The sequence below is a fragment of the Triticum aestivum genome, chromosome 4A (genome assembly GCF_018294505.1).
Source record: "Triticum aestivum cultivar Chinese Spring chromosome 4A, IWGSC CS RefSeq v2.1, whole genome shotgun sequence".
Classification (NCBI taxonomy): Eukaryota; Viridiplantae; Streptophyta; class Magnoliopsida; order Poales; family Poaceae; genus Triticum; species Triticum aestivum.
In genome coordinates, this window is record NC_057803.1 from 60,030,280 (window position 1) to 60,042,246 (window position 11,967).

General features: G+C 41.8%; 1 protein-coding gene across 1 annotated transcript; it reads right to left on the reverse strand.

The window, feature by feature from the left end:
* Positions 1-252: 252 nt before the first annotated feature.
* LOC123085126 (nuclear pore complex protein NUP155) lies at positions 253-10,175 on the reverse strand. The gene is made up of 13 exons (XM_044506717.1): positions 9,907-10,175; positions 8,169-8,338; positions 7,477-7,603; positions 6,140-6,402; positions 4,425-6,054; positions 4,140-4,352; positions 3,777-4,024; positions 3,266-3,659; positions 2,321-2,505; positions 1,892-2,237; positions 1,002-1,220; positions 579-907; positions 253-449 (listed from the first exon to the last, which is right to left on the reverse strand). Exons 1-13 carry the CDS (start codon positions 10,069-10,071, stop codon positions 347-349), a joined length of 4,392 nt encoding a protein of 1,463 aa, XP_044362652.1. The 5' UTR covers positions 10,072-10,175; the 3' UTR covers positions 253-346.
* Between the last annotated feature and the right edge of the window lie 1,792 nt (positions 10,176-11,967).

Below are 11,967 nucleotides of genomic sequence, written 5' to 3' on the forward strand. Positions count from 1 at the left end.
ACTAGCTTGAAGAATCATTTAACTACAGAACTGTACAACCTCATCACTACGGAAACAATGCAGTAACAATCCAATATCTTCGAGACGCGCAAAGAAATGAGGTTGCCTGCCCTGTTTCCAAAATTGAGGCAACAGACCCACGCTGACGTATAAAGGATGTACAAACAATTTGATCCGTGATGAGCCCCCTCCTGGGTTCTTGCACAAAATTCCACTACATGGATAAACAGCGTATGAGAGATCAATGTCCAGTTGAATCAAGATTGTCTTGGCTTTATTCCCATACTTGGTACAACAACAAATGCGCATCCCACACTTTACAATGTTGAGGACAAATAAAGAATGGCTAGTAAGGTGATAACAATTTCTCCTCTAGGTCACGGAAACCTCGGTACACATTATCTGTTTGGTTCTGTGGGAGATTTAATCGCCTCACCTCAGTCATATACCTGAAGATGCAAACACAATGTGAGCATGTAGAATTGCGGAGCTTATGTGATTTGCAGGAGGTAACATTAAAATAGCAAGTATGAACAAAAAGGATTGGTGATTTGACTCACGGGGATTATGTTGCTTACCTATTTGCCAAACTAATTATTTTATCTCGAACACCTTTCTGCAAAGACCCTGTTTGATTGAGCGAAAATGTTCCATCCAAAAAGAACGAAACCCCAGCAGTTGTGGTGCCTAGCTTATGGGCAATGACCGACATTCCCCATTCACGAAGGATTGCGAGAACTGATCTCAGAAGCCGCAGCTTCAGATTAAGTGAGGGCACGATTGCGCCATTCGATAACAGTTGATCATACACAGCAAGCACAGGCTCGGCTAGACCTTTACAGGCTCCGAGAAGGGCTCTTGCAACATCCTCATCACCAACTAATTCTTGTCCTGAACTTAACCTATCCTGTAGATAGGAGCATTTGATGATATAGGTCTCCCTGTGAAGTGCACTGCTGCTAAGTATGAAAAATACATATATAGATGCCATGTACACATACCAATGCAGCCTTCTCAAGATGAAGGCATATTATATCCAAAGGTAAACAAGCTCCATCTGCAGGATCTAGTTTTGAGCCAACTCTTTTCACCACAGAACATGCTTCTGCTAAACCACCTCTTGTCAGTGTTTGGTCAAGGAGTCTGGCCCAAATTTCCCGGACAATTTTGCTATCAGCATCTCCAGAGTAATTTGCAAAGTTGAGCATTTCCAGGCAAACCTAACAACAACAACAAGCTTTAAGCAGTCAACTTTTTGAGTAATTACCCAAAACAGATGTAAGCCTTACGAAGTAAAAGGCACTCCTAAGTACAAATGCATGACCCAACAACAGAAAGGCAAGAACACCAAAGCCAGAACGTCAGTTTGCCTTGAGGTTCTTTTGTTTTGGAACTAGGCAAACTTATTGAGCACCATGATTTATTTTTGAGAAAAGAAACATAATGATACTAGCAGCAAGATTTCCCAGTAGTGCACACTTCATACTCCCTCAATCCCTAATATAAGACCTTTTAGCTTTTTCTTGATTCGTACGTATCTAAACACATTTTAGTGTGTATGTTCACTCATTTCAGTATGTATGTAGCCAATATTTTGAAATAGCTAAAAAGGTCTTATATTAGGGAACAGAGGGAGTAGTTCATAGTAAACATAAGCCAGCATGATCTTACAGTGCACATCAACAAACATCTCATGCAACTTCAATCCTGGTTAGGGTTCAAAATTTTAGGTGAATAAGTGGAATGCACATGAGCATGCTAACGAACAGGACATGAAAGGTTGTTTTGAGAAGTCCATTTGCTAAGACCTCAGCTCCATAAAGGCAAGAGTTGAAATCATGTAACAATGTTGTGATCCAACTTGAATTCCATGAAACACAGAAAATCGTACCTCCCAAAGATTAAATGGAACAGCATAGTCATTGTATAGTTGAGTAATGCTCTTAAGATTCAGTGAAAGCTCTTTCGCCTTGTCCTTGGCCTCCTTGGCAGATTCTGCATCAGCTAGAATATTATCACGAGGAAAGGGGTCACTGGGTGATTCACCACTGCCTGGGATAGTTTCAAGCCGTGAAGCCATAGACTCCAGTTCTTGTTTAATTTGCATTTGAAACCGAAGCACTGCAAGTTTGCCTTCAAGTAGATCCACTGTACTACTGTCAATAGGATTTCTCGACGAATCGGCAGCAATGCCTGCACTTTTAGCCTGTAGCACAGCATTGCTCAGATATTGATACCTGGATTCCAAAGTTAGGTGTTAATAGATACAACACATGGACATACGGAGGTAAAGAAAAGAAGCAGAACAAAATGTGGAGACCTCTGGTCAAGAGCAGGAGCTTCTTCGGCATTGGAGCACTGCCTTTCTGCCAATATCAATAACATCCTGGCGGCAGCAACATGCTCCCCCTTGAGAACATAGTACCTTGCTAGGAGCTCAAGATACTTCGTTTGGCTGGTAGAAATAGGTGCGCCTAAATCATCCAACCTAGGAGCCCCTCGAACCTTAAAAGTGGAAGAAAGAGACGGTCAGGACAGCACAACATGTATATTCTTTTATAACACAGTAAAGTCTTGAACTCAGTACAAGTTAAGATGATGATGACTTGGAAAGATTTAGCAAACATACAAGCATTTCTAATGCAAGGAATCATATATCCAGAAGTTGAAGAAGGCACTTTTAGATTATCAGAGCAAAAAGAAAACTAAGTAGCAGGAACAATTGTATGATAGTATGATTGAATCTGGCTGGTATTAGACAAGAGATGGGCAGGCTCCACGTAAACTTTAGCAGATGGTGTACCTTTTAGCTAACACTAAACAGGATATAAACTAAATGAACTCATGTTAATAATTTCAGTTTCCATTTTATTAAGATGAGAACAATATGGACACGATGATGTAAGTTGAGGCAGTGGTGGAGCCTGTAGGATCGATAAGGCAGCCAGCTCAAGCAAAAATGCAACAAAATACAACATAAAATGCAAGATATTCTTCTACACTCTTCTACAAGGCCTTCAGATTCAACACGTTAACAAATTTTTCAATTGAGTTAACATACTAAATACTCCCTCCGTTCCCAAATATTTGTCTTTTTAGAGATTTCAACAAGTGACTACATACGGAGCAAAATAAGTGAATCTACGCTCTAAAATATGTCTACATGCATCCGTATGTTGTGTCCATTTGAAATGACTAGAAAGACAAATATTTGGGAACGGAGGGAGTACATCTCTAACAATACCAGGTTGTTATTAGGATTCACCTCTTCTTGATGCTTACGACCAGCACTCTGAAGAAAAGCAACCAAATCAGAGCCTCCGTACTCCAAAAGTTCATTATCCAGACCAAGCTCAATAAGTGTCCTGTATAGATGCTCGTGGAAAGCTGTGTCTGGCCACTGGACACTTAGCTGAATAATCTGTTTGATACATTTGCTTCGAGAAGCTGGATCAAGGGCGGTCATTGGACCAGGTGCCCCACTTCGTCCCGCACCTTTGAGTGTGCGCAGAGCATTCATAACTATTTCATAGCACTGTACACGCTGTGCAGTTATAGTATCATGATGCCTTGCATCAATTTGCCCATTAATAACATCAGCATTGGAATCAAGTGCTTGAGCCTTCTGTAGTGGCAACCGCACTACTGCCTCATAGAATCTGAACTCCCATCCAACAAAACACAGAGAATGTCAGCTTGCAGACCAAATAAATCAAAGTGTTCAGGATTTATAGATTTGTTTTATCATATACAAGATGATTCAGTAAGGAACTAACCGTAGGTTCTCAAATCTCTTGCATATAGCACTCAAATCAGCAGAGTCTGGAATTTTGGTCAAGAGATTGAAGGCTTCCCTAGCAAGAATATCCCTCTCGTCCTGGTTGTTTGTCATAGATGCTTTCTCGAGACTCTCAACTGCGGAGTAATACTTGTAGTCTGACTCATTGAAGTAGCTAGGACAGCCTTCCCTCAATTTAGTGCTGATATCCTCAACAGTTCCTTTGCCCTCTGGGCCAATGTAGTACTGCAAAAATCAAATAAAAGTACAGATTAAAATGCAATGAGTGATGAATCACCAAGGCTGTTCCCTTTTTGTTGGTAGTTTGGGCAGAGCAGAGAGAGAGGGAGAAGAGTGCTACCTCCATGAGTGCAGAAATAAGCCGCATCGCAAGCTGGTCACCATCCTCAGAACATACTAACTGATGAAACGTTAACTGAACTAACTTTTTGCGCAAATCATTGCCTAGTGTCTGAACCAAGCGAGCAACATTATGCTGACAAATAAGTTGTAGTAGAACAAGTGCTTCACCAGATCTTCGAAGCAACCGCCTAAGGCACTCGATTGCCCTCACCTGTTATACAAGTAAAGTATTAAGCAAACAAATTTAGATTTTCTCTTCCTTGACAAATTACAGAAATGTTACCTCCATAGCAGCTAGTTCTGCTGATGTATAAAGCGACCGTGGCTTCTTATTCGATGCAGATTGATCTGCAGAGTCCATGTCTCTAATGCGGTAGGGGCTCTTTCCATTGTTATGGATACCGGCACCAATGGTAGGCCCTGTTTTGTACAGTATGGAACCAGAATCTCCCAGGCCAGCAACATACCCATAAAGTCCTCTTCTCTTGTTTCTTCTGGACCTCAAAAATGTTTCCAACGAACGAATCTTACTCTCAAGAACTTTCATGGCACCAGTAGAAAGCCTACAAACGACCACGCCATCCCCGTGGTCATTGGAACCTATCAGCCCCCGAACCACCATAACTGGAAGCTCCCACACAGGATACAGAAGTCTGGATGAGCATAAGCAAAGCCCTTCATATGCACCGGAAAACAAAGGTTCTGCTTCCTGAACAACTTGTCCCATGCTAAAGCCTCCAGCCTGAGTTCGAGTGTTAGACAAAGCAGTAGTGCCATTAAGTTGAGGCATTCCAACAAGCCCAGGGTCCTCAAATGCTTCAGCAGCCTTCTCAGAAACCGCGTTGCTTATCAGACTATCTTCAGTGTAAAGTAACTTCGCAGCTAGCATTAAGCACATTGCTGCAGCCTCTCCAGCACCAAAGCGGTTAAAGAACTCTTCTATTTGTGATCTCAAGGTGTTCCCATCAAACAACTTTCTCAGAATGTCAACAGGCCTGTTAAAAACTAATTCCATCAAACCCATTGTATTGAATACTACCATCCTTCTCCGTGGTAAGATATGTTGGGTAGGAAGATCGCCTTTGGCCCACAGCTTTATAGATGCTTTCTCAGAAGGTTTTCTGAATGCTGAAAGGCATTCCACATCAGCGTATAAAGACTGCATGATGAAAGCAGCATCTGGAAGTGGGAAGACATCAGAAGCACAAAGCATCCGACCCTCAACAGGCAAAGCGGAGACTGTTTCTCGGAGAGCCTTAGAGCTTCTAGAAGCTGTTGCGAAGGTACTGGGCAGTGATAACTGGGCAGCAGAATCTTTCTGCACAGCTAGAAGGGAGGACATAGCTGTAGCAGATGAATCTGACATTATAAGAGCGCCGGCAGAATAGAAAGCAGACTCCACTTTTAACGCCAGATCCTCCGGCTGAGCTCTGCCAGCAGCAGAAACAGCACCAAATGTGAGTCCCCCACCAACCCCCAGAGGTGGGGAAGGCCTAGTAGCAACAATTTTTAAACAGCTTGGCCTCTGCAAACCAGAGTTCAGTCCAACTGAAGAACTGCTTCCACCTGATGTTGAAATGAATAATCTCTTGCCATCTGATAAAACAGCAACAGCATGGAGCCATTTCGATTCCATGGTGGACAAAGGTGAGATGCATACTATTGATGGTTTCGGGGATCGTGCAGCTCTTGATGCATTAGGCCTTCGACCACCATAAGGTGCATCTCGTGGATCAACAAGGTTCTTTTCTTCAGTGATTTTTTTCAAGGGACCATCACCGCTAGCTCCTAAATCAAATAGTTGCAATTTCATGCCTTCTGTGCGTGCATAGATAGTGTTCCTCTCCTCATCAATAACCATGTCCACTATAGGATCAACAGCTGAGAAATTAAACGCACTTGGCAGGACCCACCTGAAAATCAAGTTAACTGAATAAGCAGGTGACCAGAAACACGTAAAAGGCAAAGAAAAGGGTCAGATTATTTCACAGCTGATACCTGGAAAGAAGACTGCCTAAACCCGTGGCAAGGCAAACTTTACGGCAGCGTTTACGCCAACCTGAACCAGTTGTGTATTGCAATTCATATATATGCCCATCACGTCCTGACAGGAAAATCTGACCCTTATCTGTACATGTGATGCATGTCATTGTGACACCATCAGTAGAAATCATGTACTCAGGTAAAGGTTGCAATGAAAGTTCAGCATACGGATCTGTTCCATCAGCACTAGCAGAACAGCAAACTCCAACAAGCATCACCTGACACAACAGATGTAGGTGAGTGTATATTTATTGACTAGAAAATAAGTATCCTAGATAGTAACTTTTGTAAAAGCTTGCATGATTTGCAGGTTCGTAACAGTAAATGTCAATCAATGAATGGAAAATCAGAAAAAGGAAAACAGCTGTGTAACCAGAGGATTTATATCAACCTCAGTTCAGCAGAAGGCGTTTCTGTGATGTGTATCATCCTCTAATAAATGATACTTCACTATAATTGATTGCTTTAAATCACTTCTAGTATTCTAATATTCTACCTACAGCATTCTCTGTCCTAACAGAAAGTAGCAGCCATGAAGCTGTTAGGAATATGCAACTTTTATTTCCATAAATCTTAGTTAAAATGGGATCTCAGTAACATGACTGCACGAGGCTTAAATGAAAGAATGAACATAATTGTTTGAATGAGTTCTTTCTATCAAGCAAACAAAAATTATCCGTCTAATTGGATTCTGAGCATATCAATAATTCAGCAATTCTAGATGGTCCAGCTGGTAACCGACTAACCGTTCGTACCGGTATAACCATTGTTGTTTACAGATTATTTCTATCTAACAAGCAAGCCACACAAGGGCATTGTTAGGTTCCTATACAGATGTTGATGGGAATGAGAGAAAATAATGGCTAGTTTGGTATTGTGTTGGTAAGCTCCATGCTGATGTTTTTCATAGTTCACTGCACATACATCCCTAAATATGCTGAGTGGTGATCTAATCACCTTGGCAGAACTACAGGGTATGACATAGCTATATGCAACTAGCCAGATAGGGGTGGCATCCAGTGCTCCACTAGTCAAGCATTGTGGAACGCCAAAATAGTCACATGCAAACCCAAAAAAAAAAAACTGAAGAATAGATGTAAGAGTTGTGTCCATCATTTTGTAAAATATAAATTTCTGTTCTACCTCGATATTTGCAAGAAAATAGGTTAGTGGGAAGAGTAAATTTGACTCTCTTTTCCAAACTTCATTTTCCCAGGTTAACAAATTATTTCAAGTTCTCAATTTAATGGTTGAATCTAATTTTGCCCAGGAGAACCCGCAAGCATTCTTACCTCCACAGGAGTTGCTAAAACTAAAATGTACTGGATTGCTTCGACAAAAATCCCAGGCTTTGCTCTAGCAAGTCCAACAGCACAAATTGCTTGCTCATCTGCATGATACTCTTGACACTGGCCATCCCTGATAAATAGAGAAAAAATATGCCATCTATTAGATGGTTAGCGACAAACATGGCCTATCACAAGTGAGGAGGATTACTATTTGAATTTTGATGAGAATTGAGAAGCGAGATCATTTGTGCTAATCACTGGATTTAACTATATAAAGGTGAAGTTACTTTTGCTAATCAGACCTGATCTTTGCCATCTATGCAATTACACAGAAATACAGGAAGATAATTTTCAACAACTACTATACAGTGATGTTGCCTAAATGTGGTGTACAATAAAAGAAGGTACAACTTCATAGACAATAATAGATGCTTGGTTTAATAGAAGGTAACACATCATAGACTCATCACACTCAGTTTCGACCAAACACACATGCATATCAAAAGGAGTGGTATTAAGGCATTCTCTAGAAAAGAAAACAGAGGGACTGTGCTGCACCTGGCAAATTGTTCATAACAATGGCACAAACTTTGAGATGCTAAGTAACAAGAGTCACGTCATAAAGTAGCACTGGTGTTTTTTAGCTTAAGTTGTGTGTCAGCAAAGGGGATGAACAAACAAAAATAATGAATTACCACTTATCAAAGCGCCAGACATAAAATGAATTGTCAACAGTTGCCCAGGCCCGGTGTATTTCAGAAAATATTCCACAAAGAGCTGTTCCTTCACCAGCAGCTGCATTATATCTCTCAATCAGCATAGGAGGAAGCTGCCGAGTTTCTGCAACTTCCACTAGAGGAGGCCACTGCAGTAGAACATAAAAGTATCTTATATAGTTATTAACTTCACAAGAATAAAATAAAAAAATTGTGTTCAAAATGCATAATAACTTCAGAATATAACTTACAACTCACACAGAAGGTAGAAAAGACTAGGCCTTACTAAACCAATGTATTTAAGTGATTGAAACGGTAAACTTTTACAGTCAAGGAGTAAGGGAAGATCTCCGTCACTAATATCAACAATTGTTACCCAGTATCATGAAAATTGTTGATTAGCAAGACTCGGGGATCAACTGCGTTTGAGGCAAAAACTTCCCACAGAAACAAGCAAGAAAAAACAATAGCACCTAAATCCTAAAATTTTGTTTCAAATTTGAACTAAAACCACGACAAGAATTATGGAATGGAGGGGGTAGAACTTAGAATCTGTCACCAGAAATGAAGGATGCTCGTTGCCTAAAAGAGTTTTAAAGTGGGTGGGAAAAGCAAATTTTAAATAACCTCCGCATGGCAAGAACAAGAATGCCATTGGGCTGGTAGTACTGTGCTGCAGACTCTCAAATGTAAAACAGAGGTTGCTTTAACCACTGGAGGTTGAAAGATTCGAAGGAAATTAAACTGTGTCTTGCTGGCATATACTCTAATCAATCTGTTCTGCAAAGGATGTTGGAGAATTCACGGGCAACAAGGAGAAGTTGCAGGTAATGTTGCAGACAAGCTCAGCTCAACAAGATACGAGCTCAGCACCAAATCAACCCAAACTCAGACTCAAAAGATTATTGAGTTTAAGCTGAAGCTAAGCGTAATTATAAATTATAAGTGAATATATGCATGCATTCTAGTAAATACTAATACACGCCTAGAAACACAAGTGCATTTTACAATATGGAGGTCTAGTGTTAGATGGTCTACTACTGTTAAATAGCATTGTACAACACCAATGAGCTTGCAGAGAGACATGATTAAGCTCTCCTTTGAGCTCAGATGCATCCTTTGTGGTTTCGCTTATATGCTTAGGCCTGCTCACATGAATGAATCTTAGTAAAGAAGGAAGCTCACTGCTTCGCACGGTGGTCGGTGATGTTGCAAAGCTTACACTGTTTTCATCTTGTGTTTTGTGTACAACCCCAAAACAGGGAGGTCCCAAAAACACTAGAACACCCCTGATTTAGTCTCCCGTGTAAATTGCCAAATGTGCACGGTTATAACTTTCGTTTGTTTCCCAGAATTTACATGAAATTTCACGGGATTTGCCGCGAAGTTTCACATAGGCAGCCAAACTTGAAAAATGATATACCGCTGCATCTATGTCAAAATTTGACCTCGATTTTCTACCAAGTTCCAAATAAACAGGTTCAATTTCAACCCCATCGTGTTCTCCTCAGACTTCGACGGCTTCCAGCCCAACAGGGAGAGCAAAAGACTAAAAAAACGCCTGCGAATCCCCCAGAACTAATGCTGCTTAACCTACGCGTAGCTCCGCTGCAAGCCTCGGATACACCAAAAAGGGGAATATACGCTGTCACAGATCAACGGCTCGAGCGCGTGCAGGCCCTAGAACACATTACGCGGGCGGTGGCGCGGGGGTTACCTCCTTGGGGTGCGAGGAGTAGGGGTGGGAGGCGTAGCGCGAGGCCTCGAGCGCCTCCTCCAGGTCGGGCTGCGCGGCGGCGTCGCGGCCGATCCGCTCCGAGACGTGCAGCCCCGCCGAGGCGACGTCGGGGCCGATGGCCTCGTCCTCCGCCCACGCCATCATCGGAGCGCCGCGCCTCTGCGGGGAGGAGGGGGCGGGGGACGGCTAGAGGCGGGGGAAAACCCTAGAGCGCGAGTAGGGGGGGCGGGCGGTGGGGAACGGTGCGCGGCGGGGTTTGTTTGGGGTTTTGAGGTTTTCGTGGGCGGGGTCCGGATTTTGCAGTGGCGCGTTCCGGGAAATTTTCCCGTTCCCTTCCCTTCCCGTGAAACTCACCGGTGGCCCCGGGCACAGCTTTTTGTGCCGAGCTCGGTCGGGGTTCGCTTTCTGTTTGTTTGTGCCATTCCAACTGAGCCCGGTTTTGGAGCCTCGGTTTGACGGAGCTAAAAAAAATGCCTCTCTTCCAGCTTAGAAATTAAGCCATTTTTAAATTTTGAACCCTATCAGTGCCACACGTGTGGCACTAACACATGAGAACTCTGAGTGTTTTTTATGGCAAAATTAGTGGCACGAGAATGGCAACTTTACCTGTCAAGCATGAAAACTTTCTTTTCGGATGGCAAGTTTCGGCTTATTTTTTAGGTTTGGTTTTTTTTCATATGGCAACTTCAGTTGTAAAAAATATCAGGACCGGAGTGCTTCGTGTCATACGTATGGCACTTATCATTTGGATAAAGTTTTAAGATTTCTAAATTAATTATCTCATACCTAAAAGCCTCAATGAATAATGAAGGCTGCTTAAAGAAAAAGGCTAAGGGTCTCTTTGATTCAAAGGATTTTCACAGGATCTTTAAAGGATTAGAATCCTTAGGAATTTTTTCTAAGTTGGTTGTTTGATTCGTAGGATTGAATCTTGTAGGATTTTTTCTTAAGGATTCATTTGTACTACATTTTACAGGAATTCCAACATCCACTCCAATCTCTTGAAAAAAATCCTTTGTTTTTCTCGTGACACAATCAAATAAACTCAAATCCTATAGGGATTCAATGAACATGCCATTCCAATCCTACGATTTTCCTATTCCTGTGTTTTTGCAATCCTATGAAACAAAGAGGCCCTAAGGAGGCTACAAGTTATTTTAAAGTTGTCAAAAGAAATAGCCCTGAATAGTGGGCAGTCGTGTTGATTTGCCCGCACATATAGGCCGATCAACAAAAGAAAAAAATGTTGATTCTTAAGTACAGTGATTCTCCTTGCCTACAACAAATGATTCCTATAAAATGTTACATTACAGTGTGTTCTTTAGGTACCAGTAATATGTCAAGAACAAGAGTGAGAATGACTCCGTAGTAATTACATTGTAAAACAAAGAAAAAAATAGAGGTATTTTCATTGTACAACACAAACAACATTTTCATGTACACATTTGCAATGTGGACTTACTCGATCAACGGAAAAAAACTCTTGTTCTTTCTTACTGCTCATGAAAAGCGCCAACTGGAATTCCTCTTGTGCCATGTGAACACACAAGTATCACAACTCAGGTAATGATACAAACAACAAATTCCTTCGGCCCTGACGATCAGCTCTTGCATTGTTGCTCCTCCGTCTCTCTTGATCCGCAATGCCAGAAGGACCACAACACTTTCACAACCTTGGTTCTCTGGGAAACGTGCAAGCATTGTAATGCAGCGGTCTTCGATGGTGTATCTCCGGCCGATTATGCCGGTTAGTAGAGAGTGGACGCAGGTGATGTCTACCACGCAACTTTATTTCTGTACACTTTGTTGGGCCTCCAAGCGCAAAGTTTTATAGGACAATGGCAAATTTCCTTCGAGTGAATTACCTAGGATTTATCAATCTGTGGGAGGTGTAGGATAAAGATGGTCTCTCTCAAACAACCTTGCAATCAAATACAAAGAGTCTCTTGTGTCCACAACACATCCAATACAAATGTTAGTTGTATATGTGCACTAGTTCGGCGAAGAGATGGTGATAGATGTGTGATATAGATAGTAGAA

Excerpts from the sequence above, each read along its gene's own strand:
- LOC123085126 (XM_044506717.1), bottom strand. The coding sequence starts at position 10,071 with ATGATGGCGTGGGCGGAGGACGAGGCCATCGGCCCCGACGTCGCCTCG. Across the intron at positions 8,339-9,906 it reads ACTCCTCGCACCCCAAGGAG|TGGCCTCCTCTAGTGGAAGT; the intron begins GTAACCCCCGCG and ends GTTCTACTGCAG. Across the intron at positions 450-578 it reads ATAATTAGTTTGGCAAATAG|GTATATGACTGAGGTGAGGC; the intron begins GTAAGCAACATA and ends TTGCATCTTCAG.